The sequence below is a fragment of the Moschus berezovskii genome, chromosome 2, assembly GCF_049115385.1.
Source record: "Moschus berezovskii isolate FMDL1 chromosome 2, NW_MosBer_1.0, whole genome shotgun sequence".
NCBI classification, from domain to species: Eukaryota; Metazoa; Chordata; class Mammalia; order Artiodactyla; family Moschidae; genus Moschus; species Moschus berezovskii.
In genome coordinates, this window is record NC_142461.1 from 94,604,131 (window position 1) to 94,623,029 (window position 18,899).

At 39.4% G+C, this 18,899-nt stretch overlaps 1 protein-coding gene across 5 annotated transcripts in view; it reads left to right on the forward strand.

The window, feature by feature from the left end:
* Positions 1–18,899, forward strand: part of FMNL2 (formin like 2) — a 339,988-nt gene that overhangs the window by 242,806 nt on the left and 78,283 nt on the right. For all 5 annotated transcript variants that reach the window (XM_055398865.2, XM_055398866.2, XM_055398864.2 and 2 more), the window contains exons 5-6: positions 3,142–3,225; positions 6,117–6,269. In XM_055398865.2, the coding sequence (XP_055254840.2) occupies positions 3,142–3,225; positions 6,117–6,269 (237 nt within the window). The remainder of the gene's footprint in view (positions 1–3,141; positions 3,226–6,116; positions 6,270–18,899) is intronic.

Below are 18,899 nucleotides of genomic sequence, written 5' to 3' on the forward strand. Positions count from 1 at the left end.
TAATCACCCAATTTGAAATTCTCCATACTGGCAATATGTTAAAGAGTGTGTAGCATGTACCAAGTTGAAAATGGAAATTTACTACAGGAATCCTTATTTTATAATATGTCATAATCATGTACCTGATAATGCCCTTAAAGATACTGTTTTTGAAAGTTGCCCTTTTTTCATCTCTACCTACCATGTCTATTTGATTTCCATAGTCTTTCATTTCCACAGAAGTTCACTCTCACCTCTGTTCTCTCCGATGCGGAATATGATTGTTGTTTTCTTATAGCCCAGAGCCTTTTTGCTGAGATGAGTATACAAAGCTGATACCAGTTGACAAAAGGGGTAAGGTAGTGAGCTGTGATGGAAGTATATCTTAATCTTTCCTAAATCACCTGCGGGGGTTTGAGCCAAACTGTAGACCCAAGGAAGATCTCATAGCTTAGAAAAAGAGGTTAAAAATGAAATTAAACCTTTCAGAGGCAGGACATATTATACTCTCACCTATTTTTAGGAACTGAGCAGTGGCTCCTGCCTTTCACTTTGAAATTTATTTTTAAGGTCCTTTCACTCAAAGTCAGCCAGAACAAGCAGGGGTATTGATAAAGGCTTTGAAATAAAAGCCAATTAATAGGCTTTATAGTTGCATCAAAATATACACATATTAGTACTTTGAGTCAAGAGGATTGAGCTCTGGCTATGCTTGGCTATTTCCTACCATTTCTTCCTTCCTTCCTTTAAAAAAAAAAAATTCTGTGAGTCATTTTTCCTCTTCTCCAGTTTGTGGCTGAACTAAGTGAAGTAAAGGTGCTAGTGGTTGAGATGAGACAATGGCAGGTCCTTAAGGTGTCCTGGACCATTTATGTGTTTTAGAGGCAATGTCTGGAAAATCAACAAGAAGAAACTATAATGACTGTTCTTCTCAACTCCTCAATTAGAGTGTTCTTATGGGGCCAGTCTGTGGGGTCACAAAGAGTCGGACACGACTTAGTGACAGAACAACAGCAACAGGTATGGGCCACTGAGGGTGAAATATGGGCCACATAGACACGTGAAATCAAGATCACTCTGAAAAATCTGGACTCTGTGGTTTTCTTTCAAATTAAAAGGATGACCCTCCCCCCAGCCTGCCCAGCTCCGGGGCTTTCTGCTGTGCCCCCACTGCGGAGGGCTAGTTTAAATCATACCCTCAGAGCCCATAGACTCAACCAGTGGGAAGGCCACAGAGAGGCTAAAGGGCTTGAATTTCAAGAGCAAAGCTAGTCGTCCAATTCAATAGTGAGTTCCAGCCTTTCTTTAGTCTCCTACCAGTTTTAAAAGGAAAAAAATTTTTTTTCTATTTCTAAGCTTTAAGGATGGGCACTTAAAAATGCCTCATGTCTTCTAAGACCTAGCCACGTAGAGAGTAATTTAAAATAAATCAAGTGAAAATAAGGATCTGGAAGCAGACACTGAGATCATGTATGAGGTGGTGGTGTGAAGGGAACTCCAGCCTCTCCCAGTGACCAGCCCCTTAGTTCTGGTCGGCTCTCCTAACAAAGCCACTTCGTGAGGCCCAACAGGTCATGTTTTCTTTGCCACTGTTTCCCCTCCAGGTCTCTTTTTGCACATGGCTGTGTTAGGTGCATGCATTTTGTGATGGCCTGCCTGGGCACTGGGGGAAGGATGACGCAAGCTGTCTACATTTTCCATCTTACCGTTTTCTGGACCTACTTGCAGACCTGAGGTTACATTATGCAGGTGATAGGACCAGAGGAAAGGATGTGCTTGAGGATAAAACAACAAAATCCCCTTAAAAACAAACTTTTAAAGAAAGGCATTCTAAGCCCAACAAATTAGTTTTTTTTTTTTCCTTTAAGACAAAAACCCTAAAAGGACTGCTCATCCTTTCAGACACACAGTAGAATTGTCCAACCGTTATTCTCATAGCTTCAAGACTGGTTTCCATAGGAGCCATAGTGTCCATAACTGGTGGCCCTTATAGTTCAGTGTTCATGGAGGAAAGCAGCCATTTTGGAATGCTTTTGGCACATATACCCCAAGATTCGTTTCTGTGGTGGTATAGCAGATGCATTTATTTACTATTTGTTGGAATTTCCAATGCTGTACAGGCTTGATGGGATACCACGTGTTCTTTGAAGGTGGATATCCTGGAGTAGATCTGGGACATAGGGTAACAGGTGTTTATCCTCAGTATCTGACCACTCTGCTTCATCTTCTGTGAATTATGAAGACCAAATGAAAATGTATTCGCATTCTCAGAGAACTGCATTCAGATCCACCACTCAAATGCAAACTGACATTATTTTTAAATGATTTTAAACAACATGTTTGTCACATCTCAGGTCGGTTGGTGTGTGTTGCCTGCGACTTTTTAAAAGGTTTTAACATTCATGGAAAAAACTAAGGAATCATCCCTATGGAATTTCCAGAAGCCCATAAACACTGGTCTGTCATTGGCTAGTTGAGTGTTTACTACAGCATTGTGTGCCAAGAAGGAGCTGACTGTGGATTTGGAATCAGGCCTGGATTTCAGTGGTTATGTCGTCATGTCCCCAGTCTGCCTGATTCCCCATACAGTCTTGGCTCCCTAAACAAGCAGTCTGTCGATCAGTTGCGGTGGAAGAAGGACAGCAGCAAGTTCCTCATTTAGAAAGTTTCTTACCTGTTATCCTCATCCTACTAAGCAGTGAAATACACAGAAGGCACTCATACAGTTTTTGCCCCCAGTCACTCACACGGAAATGTTGTGGTTTTCTTAGTGGCCATATGTGAAAGCTCCTTCCTTATGTGAGATAGTCTACGTTTAATGCTGTAGTTCCTTTCAGGCAGCTTGTGTTTCTGATGGAAAAACAAGTTTTCACTGTGTCCTTTTCATGGTGGTGTGTGCTAAGTCACTCAGTCGTGTTCAACTCTTTGCAACCCTATGAACTGTAGTCCAACAGGCTGCTCTGTCCATGGGATTTTCCAATCAAGAATATGAGAATGGGTTGCCATTTCCTCCTCTAGGGAGTCTTCCCAACCCAAGGATCCAACCCTCATCTCCTGCATTGGCAGGCAGATTCTCTACCACTGAGCCACCTGGGAAAGCCCTTTTATGGTAGAGCATATGATAATCTTTGCCAATAAATTTTGTTTTTTTCCCCCAAACAGATGGGTCAGAGAGTTTCTGAATGAAGAAAACAAAGGTCTTGATGTTCTGGTAGAATACCTATCATTTGCACAGTATGCAGTAACGTAAGTAAAACTTGGCTTGTTTCCTTTTAAATTGTATGTAGTCACAGAAGATGCAGCTCAGTGGTAAAATTAGATACCACACTGAGGGGAAAAACCCAGAAGCAGATGTGGTAAGGCTTAAGGATGTTTGTTTCTGTTCAAGTAACTAAAAGCAAATCACATAATTGTTGGTAGAAATGCTTTTATGGCAAAAATAAAACGGGAGTAAGATCACCGTTAGAGGAGTCCTTATTTTAAAAGAAGTGTTTTTTTAGTGCTCAGGTTTCATAGGTTCATATGGCAGAATACTCTAGCAATTATTGGAAGAGGTATTAGGATATATTATTGAGTTGAATAAAGCAAGGTACAGAAGAGTGACTCCTTTTTTATTTAAAAAAAGTTGTATGTGTTTATTTGTATGTGCTAGTGAATACAGAGAAAATTAACGCAGAGATAGATGCTAAACATAGTGGGAGTGGAGGAAATGGGGTAAACAAGAGGTTTTCCTTTTTAAATTTATATATATTTGTATTGTTTTGACTTTATAGGGGATAAAAGAAAAAAATGGGGAAGAGCAGGAAAAATTGTACTATTTCACCTTGCTTTTGTTGATTCACAGTTTTCTCATTTGCTAGGCTTCTGGAAAGATTTACAGTAGGAATGAAAAGTGTACGTTTGAATGATGCATTCTTTTCTCCACTTTCCCTCTTTAATTGAAAATGATTCCAATATCCAGAGATGGACACGCTCACACACATGCATTAAGGAAATAATATTGTATTATCTTTAATTTTATTGGAAGGCATTTTGGCCTAGATGGTGCTTTTTTTCTTCTCAACTCTTCTTTTTAAAGCAGGAACTTGTTTTTTCTATTGCTCCACTTTAAGATGTAACCATGTGTTATCTTATAATCCTCATCACTTCCTTGAGAACTGGTGAAGAGAAAGCTGTAATTATTCCTGCCTTGTCGCTGCAGAAACTAAAGTGTTAACTGAAACTGGCTTAATGAGTTTCAGTTTTGATAGCCTTGTATATGATATGAACTGTATTAAGAAAATTCAACAGATAAGTTCTTATCTTCATGAGAAATTGTCCTCTGAAATATAATGCTATTGTTTATAGCATACTCTTCCAAAGGTTGTTTCTTATCTACCCCTATTACATCAAAAACTGCTAATCTCCCCTATACTTCATATTATATGGCAAAATGGAATAGAAGTATTATCCTACTGCATATTTTAAAATCTGGAAGAGTATTTAATAAGGAACTAAGGAATGACTAAGAAACTTCAGGAATCATGGAAAAGAATTGCGTACTATTTGTAATATGTTGCTGTAATCAACCTTTTACCCCATCACATCAGAGCTTATAAACCAGCTTTCCCAAATGCACCTACACATAAGACCAGTGGGAAAAGGTCATGCTTCTCCAAGGGAAATTTTTCTAATTTGAAGCCCAAGAACAAAGACAACAGCAACAAAAAAATAAGAACTCAGAACTTTTGGTTCCTAATCTACTTTTTTTCATTTTAGAATTAACTTTACAGTCTTTGCTTATTAGTCTTGTTTTGCTTTAATTAGAAAATTATATGTAGATAATTTATTTTATCCTTTCTTGAAACTAAATGGGCTGAAAAAATTTCTTGCTATTCCTTAGCATGTGGCAATTTTCTTTCCCATGTAATGTGAAACAGCAGACTCATGCAGCCTCCCTAAAACAGGAGCACTCGCCAAGTTGCACGTTTCCTTTTTCTGCTTGGTGAGGGGGTGGGGAGATGAACTGAGAGGAGCATAAGGATGCTCAATGGCTGAACATATGGGGCTGCAGAGTGACTTAGCAGGCGTCTTAATGACATGGGTGATCTTAGGATGCCCTTGGGCTTACCTTCTCTGATGTCAATTATAGGCTTCTATTTTTAATATTTAAAGATCTGTTTGATTACTCAATTCCACCTCTTTTCTATTCACTGACCCATTCCATGATTTTGTGCATCAGTCTCTGTTATCTGGATTAGAATTTAATAGATGGAGAGTATCACTTAGTTTACAGATGGTTGTTCGAAGCAGATATTTTCTTTTGGCAGTCACACTTGTATAAAAAGTCATACTTGCTATTTCCAATATGTGTTATTGATATTTCTTCCATGATAGCCTCCAAAATTTTATAGATGATACTAATTATAGTTGCATTCTGTTTATTTTCTATCTGATCAGGTATTCTTATTGGAACTATGTGTAGAAACCATTGACAAAATATATTTTCGAGACATTAGAGCTACTAACTTTGGCAGGGGAAAAATGCATAGAACGCAGAGGCCTGTGTTTTAAAAATTTGTTCCTAAAATTATACAAGGATGAGCAATTTAGCCATTTATTCTAACATGGTTAACATGAGTAATAACCTCAAAAATATGCCAGAGAAACAACAGCCCTACTTTAAAGAGCACCGCACTGGGGAGAGAGTCCAAAATCAAAGCAAATTCATAACTTTGCAAGTAATGTATCACATATGGTTGGAAAAGCGCATTTGCCAACACACTAGGAGAAAATGCTCAGTGAAAATTGATGGGTAGGAATAAATTAGTATAAGCCTAACATATTGACTTGTTAAAGCAAAATGTAGACAGCTCTAAGATCTTTTTTCCCTATCCCACCAGAGCTCATTAGTAATCAGTAAGTCAGGAAGCCTTATAATAAGATGCAAATAACACATTCCTAGTTGTCATTCTGTATTTTTGAAGCTAACACACAGTCCATAGAAATTCATTTGTATTCCATTATCAGCTTTCTTTGTTTGCGAAAACTACCCATATTTAGGTGCAGATGTGTAACTGGAAGGAGCAAGTTTTGCACATCCATGTGTTTGTGTGAATCTGAATTAAGTCTGAAGTGGCATTTCTCTTTTGTTTTAGTTTTGACTTTGAAAGTGTGGAGAGCACTGTGGAGAGCTCGGTGGACAAATCAAAGCCCTGGAGTCGGTCCATTGAGGACCTGCACAGAGGAAGCAACCTGCCTTCCCCCGTGGGCAACAGTGTATCCCGCTCGGGAAGACATTCCGCCCTGCGGTGAGTGCCTGGATTCAGAAACAGGCGGGTTTGGTAGGATACGTTGGGACAATTTCTGTTGAGGATCCTGGGCTGTGTATGTATCACTTGTATCTTGTCCCACAGCACTTGTGTTGTCAATGATTCCAAATGCAGATTCCTATGGGAGTTCATGGGATCATCTGTTGGGCAATACTCAATGCCTTTAAGTAGCTCGCTGCAAATACTACTCCTTCATTCAGCACAGAAAGAAAATTCTGATTCCAAATGACACAGCAGAGCAGTCTCCATAGATAAGTTCCTGAAACCAAGGAGATGCTGACATCCTGGGCTCTGTTTCCTAGGTAGAGTCAGCACATTGAGATCTGAGAATCTCAGGAACTCCTTGTTGTTATTTAAACCCTACTCCTCTCCTCTCTCTTTCCTGTGGTAACTCGGGTGTGTCTTCTGTGGGTTGTGTTCTTAGTCATAGGTGCAGTGATTATTTTTACTAAAGAGATGCCTTTAAGCACTGTTCCTTTGGTTGGGTGTGCTCTCCACTGTCAACCTTGCGTTTCCTCCTACAGATTCCTTCTCCTGTCATTTTTGGTTGAAATAACCACCTTGCTAAGGGAGCATGGGGGGTGAGCACCCATATTACTGCTGAGTGTAATATCACTGAAATTGTACATTCACTCATACCTACTGTAGAAGCTTGGTGGGTTTTTGTCATAGAAAGTTAAAGTCTTTATAAATTCAGTTCTGCTTAGGATTTGATGTTTGAATATTATGCTGCTTATCAGCCATGAAGATTTTCCTTGTTTGGAAATGCCAAAAATATTAACAGCTTTGGAATGATTCAATAATAGTAATAATGAAGAATTGTATGTCAGTTCATCTCACGATTTTTGCAATAGGTCAAGGGCTATAGGAGCCTGGTGGGCTGCTGTCTGTGGGATCGCAGAGTCAGACATGACTGAGCAACTAAGCATAGCACACATACAAGTTTCCCAGGTAGTAAGGAATCTGCTTGCCGATGCAGGAGATGCAGTTTCAATCCCTGGGTTGGGAAGATCCCCTGGAGTAGGAAATGGCAACCTACTCCAGTATTCTTGTCTGGGAAATCCCATGGATAGTCAAGCCTGGTGGACTATATATAGTCCAGGGGTTGCAAAGCGTTGGACACAACTGAGCGCATGCGTGCGCATGTGCACATACACACACACGCACACGCAAGGGCTATATAACCTGCTAGTCTGCATCAGCTTAACATGTGGACAGAGGATTATGTGGACTGATTGGGAAGTTGAAGGAAGGCCAGTTGTGCCTGAAGAACTTCCTAATCACTTTGTAACCGAAACAGAGAGTCTTACCACTGATATAGCTATAGTGAGGTGTAAGGAATTTAATTGACAAAAGTACATTTTTTATTTGCTTTTTTATCGTTTCTTACCTGGAAAGTATCATATACTGGCCAGCTACCACCTTAACAAGAAGTTATTTATTTTTAACTGCAGGATAATTGCTTTATGATATTATGTTGGTTTCTGCCATATATTAACATAAATCAGCCATTGGTATACATATGTCCTCTCCCTCTAAATCTGCCCTCATATAATTAATTTTAAATTGGAAAAAAAAGACCCAAAGTATATAGAGATGGAAATACTGTTTTGAGAAACTTGGGAACCATTATGACATTTCTGGTTGGCAGGTGTGTTGACCAAATAAGAAACCAACATTGTGTTCTTTTTTTGTGTTTAGTTTCAGGCTCAGGAATGGAACATCTGCAATTCCTTTGACTCCTTCATGGGCTCTCAAACAAACAAACAAACAAAAAAACCCAATATAGCAATAACTTTCATGACACTTGTTGACTTGAAGCTTCGATTTTTGTTTTTAAACAATGTATATCAGTGTATTCCAGGTCTGCTGCTGCTGCTGCTAAGTCGCTTCAGTCGTGTCTAACTCTGTGTGACCCCATAGACGGCAGCCCACCAGGCTCCCCTGTCCCTGGGATTCTCCAGGCAAGAACACTGGAGTGGGTTGCCATTTCCTTCTAACGGATTCTAATTCTGTATTTGGTCATTTGATAGCTCTAACTTGTAAAAACAGCAACCAGAGGTACAGGCATATGGAACATATTGCTTTTCACATACCCAAAGATTGTTGGGCTTCCCTGATAGCTCAGTTGGTAAAGAATCCGCCTGCAATGCAGGGGAGACCCCAGTTGGATTCCTGGGTCAGGAAGATCCACTGGAGAAAGGGATAGGCTACCCACTCCAGTATTCTTGGTCTTCCCTTGTGGCTCAGCTGGTAAAGAATCTGCATGCAATGCAGGATCCCTGGGTTTGAGCCCTGGGTTGAGAAGATCCCTAGGAGAAGGGAAAGGCTACCCACCCCAGTATTCTGGCCTGGAGAATTCCATGGACTATGTATAGTCCATGAGGTCGCAAAGAGTTGGACACAACTGAGCGATTTTCAAAGGTTGTTTACATATATATATATTTTTTTTTCTCTCTCTTCCTTCTCCTTCCTCTCTCCCCTTTCTTTTTTCTGCTGCCTCCACTTTTTGACTTAATTTTTGTTGGTCTTCTTTTTCATCTTCCACGTTATTTCTGATCATCATCTCCTCCTCTCTCTTGCCCTTTCTCGTCCTCCTGTCTCCTCTTCCTCCAGTTCCATTCATCCCTCATGTCACCACCAGATTAGTTTTTCTGCCTGAGTATCTTCAGTTCAAATGCCACCAGAGTTGTTTCTCCCCTGTTGGCTCTGGAGCAACTTCAGTTTACACATTGATGACAAGGCTTCAAACCGGAACATCTTGTAAGTCATGGATGACAATGACAATGACACCCAAGAGAGCTTGTAGCGTGTGACAGCAGAGCGTGGTACCTGCACTCTATGTTATAGTGTGATAACTGCATGGCTTCATTCCATCACCTTGTACTGGGATAAAGCCCAGTGCCTTTTAAACTTTGATTCTTCATTTTATGAGTTTGAGCCTTCAAGCAATACTGCATTTTAACTAATATTGCAGGGTTTTCTTTTTTGTTTGTTTGTTTGTTTTTTTTTTTTGGACAGATAAAAAGACACTTAGTCACGTTCTGTAGAGATGATTTATTCTTAGCTTTGTTTGATTAGAATATATATTCTGTATCCAAATGCAGATTTTAGTTCCCTCATCCCCATCCCCAGATAATAATGTCGATTCAGTAATCTTATCCTATATCACTTGACAAAAGGGTTAGTTAAACTTGGAGGAAGAAATGAGATTTCAAGAAATTTAAAACACTTTATAAAAAAAAAAGACAATAAATGTGGCTTGATTGAAGAAAAGGAAAAACGCTTTACTTTCAAAACAAAATTCTAATGGTGCACTCTCCTTTTCATATTTAGCCTTTTAAAAATACTTAAAATAGATGGTTAAGCATTTTATGACATGACATTCACCTGGAGTTTTATCAACTTGTAGATTCTGTACTATCATAAATTTGTCAGGGTAGCCAGTTGTAGAAATGTTTATTGATGCAATGGAAACCTCGAGTGTGCTGTCTCATAAGCTTAGAGTCTTGTGTGCCTTCAGTTAAGATAGATTTCTGTTATAGATCTAGCTAAATTAAATGATGCCTTGTATGCATATATGGACACTCTAGATTTTTGAAGGTAAAGATTGCATTAATTTAGATGTAAGAGAAAGTAATTTTTAAGAATGTCATGGTTAATGCCACTAAAGTTAAATCAGCTGACTTTCCTGGTGGCTTGGATGGTAAGAGCAGCTGCCTACAATGCAAGAGACCCGGGTTCAATCCCTGGGTCGTGAAGATCCCCTGGAGAAGGAAATGGCAACCCACTTTAGTACTCTCGCCTGGAAAATCCCATGGATGGATGGAGGAGCCTAGTAGGCTACAGTCCATGGGGTCGCAAAGAGTCGGACACGAATGAGCAATATCACTTTATTTCTATAATTAATAAATCATATTACAAGGTTTAAAATAAAGTGATGAAGCATTAGGAATCTGGAGGGAAGATCAGATTTAAACTGGGACTTTGAATGATGGCCAGAGTTGCTTGTGAGGGTGAGGAAAGGCTGTTGCAGGTAAAATGAACAAACTTGGGATGAGCAAAGTCTTACATCAGAGATCAGATCTGTTTGGGATAGAGGGAAGATCCTGCCTCTCTGGGACAGAGGTTCTGTGATCTTTGCAGTGGGGTAGGACTGTCTAATGGTGACTGAGTCATAGACATACCAAGCTGGGAAAGTCTTGCAGGTCACCCTTACTGACCTTCCCACTTAAGGGAAATCATGATCCCGTATTTTCTTTAATATATCTTAACTTCTACTTACATTTCTTTCTAAGATTTCCTAGAACAAATTTTACTGTTTTTCCTGAGATAATTATCTTAATGGACTCGCATTTTGTGAAGTCATCATCACTATTTTTAGCACTTACATATACTTCGTGGATTTACATGAAGAGTTCACATTTACATCCTTGTTTACACATCTTTAATCCTTTCCTGGCAATGTTTTTCATAGGAGTAATTTTTTTAAATTGCTTAAAAATGAGCACAAAGATACTGGTAGCATTGGTTTTTATTGGGGAGAAAAATAGTATTTGTTGAGTGTCCACTGTGTGCCAGGCACACACTGGTCCTAAGAGCCTTCTGTGATTGTTCACTGCTTATAAGGCCTCTGTGAGATACATACCTGCTGCTATTAGTTAATACTGTCACTCTGAGAAAACAAGGCTTCTAGCAGTTAAGCAACTTGCCTGGGATCTGAAGTGAGGTGGCCAGACCCCAGCTGTCATGTCACATGATCCTGCCTATATATTCACAGAATGATTTTTTTTCCTCAATAAATATACTATTTTAATATCAGGGTGTCCAAATGGAGTTATGTAAATTGTACTGTGCAGGAGAGGGCTTGTTAAGCCTTCCCAGAAACTGTGTCTTTTTCTACTTCACCCAGAGGTGTTAAATGCCCTAGTGGAGACCTGATTAATGTGCTGGATTTTATGTACTTTACAATGATTAGAAGATCACCATCATATAGAAACGTGAAGGAGGTTTCCTAAATGAAAGACAGGAACAAGAAAGTTCTCTATGAATACAGTTTTATTTTCACCTATTTTCAAATGAGGGCTTCCCAGCAGGCACAGTCGTAAAAAATCCGCCTGCAATGCAGGAGATGCAGGAATCACAGGTTTAAACCCTTGATTGGGACGATCCCCTGCAATAGGAAATGGCAAACCACTCTAGTACTCTTGCTTGGAGAATTCCATGGACAGAGGGAGCCTGGAGGGCTACAGTCCATGGGGTCACAAACAGTCAGACATGACTGAGGACACACATACACATTTGCAAATGGGAAGTCATTGAAAAGAAGGTTTATTGAATGGAGATAGTGGCTATTTTTACTGAAAAGGAGATTATGAATGAATTCTTCAAGTTTCTGTTTTTATGATTTTAGAACTGACATAAAATACATATACTGTATACTTATGGATCAGATAGGGAGAGGCCACTTAATAAGGAACCTTTCTTTCTTGGAATTTTGGAATTTGGCTTTTATCTGGCAGGCAGTGGAATGAGAATCACACAAGGTGTGTAGGGTCTGCTAAATGCCCTGGATATTGATTGGAGCAAAAGACTGATGAGGCAGCTGGTGCTTAGACCTACGTGCGAGATACCCAAAGCTTAGAATATAGAGCAGAGACCATCAGAGTGATAAAAAACAGAAGATTTGTGCCTGATTGATTAGAAGAGGAATTGAACCACTAGTAGGAAAAGCTGGAATCTGGAAAGGATCTCAGATGTCATTTAGTCCAACTCTTTGTTGATGAGGCACTTGAAGCCCAGCTCAAAGACCTTATTTCCTAAGCAGCTAACTCATTCCTATAGACCAACTTCCATGTGTATGGGCTAAGGGCTCATGTGGGTCATTGGCTTTCATTTGCAATAGTTACTTCTGTTCATAGCAGTTTTCCTGATCTCTTCATAACAGTGATCCTATCTACAGCTATGAAAATGCCAACTCAGTACCAGTTTGCTTATAAATTAAGTGACATTTTAAAAGAAATGAGCTCTTTTAAGCTCTTACGAGTTTTTATTTCAGCAGTAGCATTTTACCTTGAAATTTTATTGTTGGGTGAAGAAGATCACCTAACGTTTTAACTTAAACCATTATTCTTTCTTCTTTCAGTCGCTCAGTCGTGTCCGACTCTTTGCGACCCCATGAATCACAGCACGCCAGGCCTCCCTGTCCATCACCAACTCCAGGAGTTCACTCAGACTCATGTCCATCAAGTCAGTGATGCCATCCAACCATCTCATTCTCTGTCGTCCCCGTCTCCTCCCACCCCCAATCCCTCCTAGCATCAGAGTCTTCTCCAGTGAGTGAACTCGTCGCATGAGGTGGCGAAAGTATTGCAGTTTCAGCTTTAGCATCAGTCCTTCCAAGGAACACCCAGGATTGATCTCCTTTAGAATGGACTGGTTGGATCTCCTTGCATAGTATCACATAAAAAATATACTTGAGTTTTATAGTTAGAAGCTAAAACACTTTTATCTTGATTCTCAACAAGGAAATTGAACTCAGTTTTGTTCATTTTCCAACTTCAGTAAATTAAGAATGTAATTTCTGAAATGATCATTATTCTCTTCCTTCTCCCCCCAAATTATAAAAAATCAACTCAAATCTTCTGTATTTCATGACTGAGTCTTAATCTATATTTTATTCTACGTGTATTCCTTTCCCTTAATTTATTCTAAGTTTTCCCTATGGAAGGATCTTGAAGAATTTACCTTATCTGCCAACTTGAAGGGGAAAAGTTGAAAACTATATTTAAACAGTTATTCTCAAGGTTTGAGATTTGTCTGTTCACCAGATGAGATGGCAGATGCTGGTTAAAATTTTCAGTAACATGTACTTTAGAAGGAGAGAAAATGCTGCAAAACAGTAGAAGAAAAAAGAATAATGGATGATCGTTATAGCCAATACCTGAGTTTTATTTCTGGGGAAGGGGAACTGTTGAAGATACCCCTTAACCTGCTAGACAGTTGACCTGAAGATCTAAGGTTGCAGAAAATGCAGTACCCATGTATAGAAGAAAGACTGTAAATTCCTTGACTTTCCAAAAATAATCTGTAACTACAAATTGTCACTTTTCCTTTTCAGCACATTTGTAAGCAGAAGCAAGTTCGAAGCGTTAGGCTGTTGTGTTTCAGATTTTTGCATTTCTTTTTTATTGGGTGTTGTAAAAAGAGAAAAATGTACTTTGGTTAAGAGTGTACATTCCAGATTCTCAGCTCGAAACTGATTTTAATGACCTTGATAGTAGAAATGGTGACAGTTGTAATTATAGCTTTTGGGTGCACCATACTGGCAGATGTCAGGCATTTTCCACTGTGAGGTTTTCTTCCCTTGTTCCACTTCCTTATTGGGTCTTTTATCCAATAGAAAATCGACTGAAAGAGGCTGTGTGGAAATGGAAAAACAAGCCTACCTGACCAATGCATTGTTGGGGATCTGTCTCACAGATTCTCAGATCAGATCTAGGACTTGCCTCATAGGTTGTGAGATTAACAATTCCTGTAAAGAACCTGGCACAGTAGTGTGTAGTCAATAAATGTTAACTGTATAAGATTGAAAAAAATACTGAAGATGACTTAGCAAATTCCTCCAGCTACATTCTGGTACCTTCATCTGCAAGATTGAATGCATCCATAATATGTGAAGGGTGCATTGCTAAATGCTGAGGATACAGAATGACACATGAAATAATATATTTGTACATAATATATTCATTCTTGATAAATGAGATTTTCATACTTGCATCAGTATATCTTCATAAAATTGTAGGGAAGTGTTTGAGAATTATTAGCCCCATTTTACAGACAAGAAGGCTCAGAGAAGTTACCCGTAGGTAGTAAGTGACAGAGCCAGAATTTATAATCTGAGTCTTCTAACTTCTTTCCACTGTGTCAGTGTCTTTATATACAATTTGATTGAGAAGAGTATGTGGGTGTGTTCATGCTCCCACTGACACATGTTAAGTATCACTTGTATATAACCAGAACTGATTATGTGGAACCTTAGAGATAGAGTGAACAACCAAACCTAGAGAAGAGTTGTAACTTGGTCTGCATGTGACACATGAGGAAGGTTGGGAGAAGAGGGTAGCAGCCAGGGGAGGAAGGGAGAGCCATAGGAGCAGTGGTCAGCTGTGAGACTGCATGGTTTATTCAGGAAACAGTGAACAGATCAGTCTGGCTGGAAGTCATGTAGAGCCAGGTTATATACTGTTAGAGCCCGGTTTTGTACTGTGCTATGTACATACACGGATGTGAGAGTTGGACTGTAAAGAAAGCTGAGCGCCGAAGAATTGATGCTTTTGTACTGTGGCGTTGGAGAAGACTCTTGAGAGTCCCTTGGACTGCCAGGAGATCCAACAGTCCATCCTAAAGGAGATTAGTCCTGAATGTTCATTGGAAGGACTGATGTTGAAGCTGAAAATCCCATATTTTGGCCACGTGATGCAAAGAGCTGACTCATTGGAAAAGACCCTGATGCTGGGAAAGATTGAAGGCGAGAGGAGAAGGGGACGACAGAGGATGAGATGGTTGGATGGCATCACCGACTCAATGGAGATGAGTTTGAGTAAACTCCGGGAGTTGGTGATGGACAGGGAGGCCTGGCATGCTGAAGTCCATGGGGTCACAGAGTCGGACACGACTGAGTGACTGAACTGAACTGATGTACTGTGTTGAAGACCAGGCTGCAGAATTGTCATTTTGGCACATCAACAATAATTTATTGAAGGTTTATGAAAATAGGGGCCAAATATTGATGAACATAGTAATATTTCTATTGAAAAGTCACAAACATTAGTTTCCTTGGACACTTTTCCCATGGGGTCATATCCTAACTAGCCACTCCATAGCAAATGCCTTTTACAAAAGGAATGTAATTGAAAAACAGAAAATTCAAACTAATAGCCCCTCATTCACATGATAGAGCCTGTTGATTCATGTATTCCATTCAAAATGCGTGTCAGTGAGACCTTGCAGGTTCTTTTCTAGCTATCACCTGGTCCTCTGATAGAATCAGGTGAATAGAACATTTCAACAACTGATTAGAAAAAAAGGTTCATTAGGAGTTTTGTGTAACCAACATCCCCCCACCCCCCATATCTCTGTTTCTGTCTTTGTCTCTCTGTTTCCCCCACCTGCTTCACTCCCACGTCAAACTGTCTGGGTTCTACTCTTTCAGCTCTGTTTCTTTTGGCTTTAGCGACAGAAAAGTACTTGGTTCATTTTTTTTTTAGCATCAAGTATTAATATTTTATGAGTTTAATTGATAGAAAAAATATGCCCAGGTGATGTCATGTCTGAATAGTCAGGGAGAGGAAACCTAAAACCCCAAATCTTGGTAAAGTTCTATTAGTCCAGACCTTGGAACCATAAAAGACTAGTACAGTTATGCCAAATGATGTGATATACTCGGATGGCATTGCATTCAGATTGGGCTGAATACTAACATTAGCTTCCAAGGGAGTTCTGATTGCTAGTCTTTATTTATAGGTTTATTTATTTAGTTTAATATCTGAGTAGTTCAGTTACTTGAAGATACTTTTGTAAGAAGAATAAAATATACCTTGTCTTTTTCTGTTGCCAATAGGACCTAAATATTACAAACCTCACAAATGTTGGCATGGAGACTTCACAGAATATTTTCAAAAACCTTCTTGATGGACTCTGGGAAGGCCTGGTTAGGTCAGTTCAGGGAACATTCCATTTAAGGTTCTGAAGTAATGTCATATTCTTGGATAATAGGAGCTCAAAGGGAGAGGCAGACATGTACAAAACTCATATGTAGGAATATGTCTAGAAATAAGTATATTTTAAGACAATAGATATGTGATCAGACTTTTTTTTTTCTTCAAGGCACCACTGGTTAAATAGCAGTTTTCATTTGATTTTGGTGCTTTGCAGATGTAGATCTTGAAAGAAATCCAGGATTTGATCACATGTAGCTTCTGATCAGTAGTGGGTCTTCTCCTGTACACCTAGAATTATCATAGACACATTACTTATAATTAATTCTTATGCTATCACCCATTGTTATTTTTTAAAGAATACTGCTTTAATTTTTTATTTATTTATGGTGTTAAGAACCCTTACCACGAGATCTACCTTCTCAACAATGTTTAAGTGTATGGTACAGTGTCATTGACTGTAGGCAAGATATTATTCAGCAGATCTTTAGAACTCACTTTCCTTGCATAACTGAAACTGTATACTTGTTATTAGCAATTCCCCATTCTGCCCTCTCTTAAGGCCCTGGCAGCCGCCATTCTGCTCCCACTTCAGTGAGTTTGACTATTTCAGGTATCTTGTATAAACAGAATCATACAGCATTTGTCCTTCTGTGACTGGCTCTTTTCACATAGTGTAATACCCTTATGGCAGAAAGTGAAGAGGAACTCAAAAGCCTCTTGATGAAAGTGAAAGAGGAGAGTGAAAAGGTTGGCTTGAAGCTCAACATTCAGAAAACAAAGATCATGGCATCTGGTCCCATCACTTCATGGGAAATAGATGGAAAAACAGTGGAAACAGTGTCAGACTTTATTTTTTTGGGCTCCAAAATCACTGCGGATGCTGATTGCAGCCATGAAATTAAAAGACACTTACTCCTTGGAAGGAAAGTTATGGCCAACGTTGATAATATATTAAAAAGCAGAGACATTACTTTGCCAACCAAGGTGCGTCTAGTCAAGGCTATGGTTTTTCCTGTGGTCATGTATGGATGTGAGAGTTGGACTGTGAAGAAAGCTGATCGCCGAAGAATTGATGCTTTTGAACTGTGGTGTTGGAGAAGACTCTTGAGAGTCCCTTGGACTGCAAGGATATCCAACCAGTCCATTCTAAGGGAGATCGATCCTGGGTGTTCATTGGAAGGACTGATGCTAAAGCTGAAACTGCAATACTTTGGCCACCTCATGCGACGAGTTGACTCACTGGAAAAGTCTCTGATGCTGGGAAAGGTTGGGGGTGGGAGGAGATGGGGACGACCGAGAATGAGATGGCTGGATGGCATTACCGACTCGATGGACATGAGTTTGAGTGAACTCCGGGAGTTGGTGATGGACAGGGAGGCCTGGAGTGCTGTGATTCATGGGGTCGCGGAGAGTCGGACATGACTGAGCGACTGAACTGAACTGAACTGAATGTCCTCAAGGTTCATCCATGTTATGACATATTGCAAGATTTCCTTTAATTGAAGGCTGAGTAATATTCCAGTGTATGTATCTACCATAATTCTCTTCTTTTTATTTCTATGACTTTTAATTTTGATATCACTGAAAACAGAAAAAAGGCAATAGTACAGTGATTCCTCCTTAACGCTCTTCACAGATTCAGCAACTGTTTTAACATTTTGTCCCTAAGTTTACCCTACCATTTGCACATTTGCTTTGTAAGTGTGCACACTTTTTAACCATTTGAGAACAAGGTACAGAATCATGCCCTTTTATACCTACTTATTTTTGTGTAGATACCCTGAGAACAAAGACATGCTCTTATATAACCCTGGTGTAATTCTTAAGATCAGAACTTTTACATACTGGCACATTTTAGTTCAGCCTGTTTAGTTATTCCAGTCTATTTCATAACATTTTTTCAAACTCTGTCCAGAGTCCAACACCGGGATCATTTATTGTGCTTAGTTGTGTCTGTGTAACATCCTTTTACTTGGAACCATTCCTTACCCTTTCTTTCTTTTTTTTTAAATTGGAGTATAGTTGCTTTACAATGTTGTGTTAGGTTCTGCTGTGCAGCAAAGTGAATCAGCTGTATGTTTACATATATCTCCCCTTTTTTTGGCTTTCTTTCCCGTTTAGGTTCCCACAGAGCACTGAGCAGAGTTCCCTGTGCTCTACAGTAGGTTTTCATGAGTTATCTATTTTATGCTTATTAGTGTATATGTCAGTCCCAGTCTTCCAGTTCATCCCACCCACCTTAACCTCTCTTAGTTTCCCAACCAGGGACTGAACTCTCGCCACGGCAGTGAATGCACCGAGTCCTCACCACTGGACTGCCAGGGAATTCACAACGCTTTCTCTGTTTTTCAGGACTTTGATCTTGTGTGTCTATGTGAATATATAAGTGAATTTTTTATTGAGAAATAATTGTTGTGTAACATTGTGTAACTTATACAATGTGTTGATTTTGTATGTTTATACATTGCAGTGATTACTACCATAACATCAGGTAACACTTCTGTCACACCACATCATTATTATTTTTTAAAACCGTATTTTATCCATATTTATCCACTTATCTGTTGATGGGCATTTAGGTTGTTTCTATATCTTGGTTTCTGTGAATAGTGCTTCAAGGAATAGGTGAGTGCAGAAACCTCTTTAAGATCTTGATTTCAGTTCTTTTAGATAAACATCCAGAAGTGGGATCGCTGGAGCATTACATGGAGAAGTTGTGTTTTTGTTTGAGAAACCTCCACACTGTTTTCCATAATGCTTGTGCAACTTTCGTTCCCACCCACAGTGTACATGGGCTCTAATTTATTCTTGTTAACACTTGTTTTTCTTGTCTTTTTTTGATAATGCCCACCCTGAAAGTCAGTATGAGGTGCTTTCTCATTGTGGT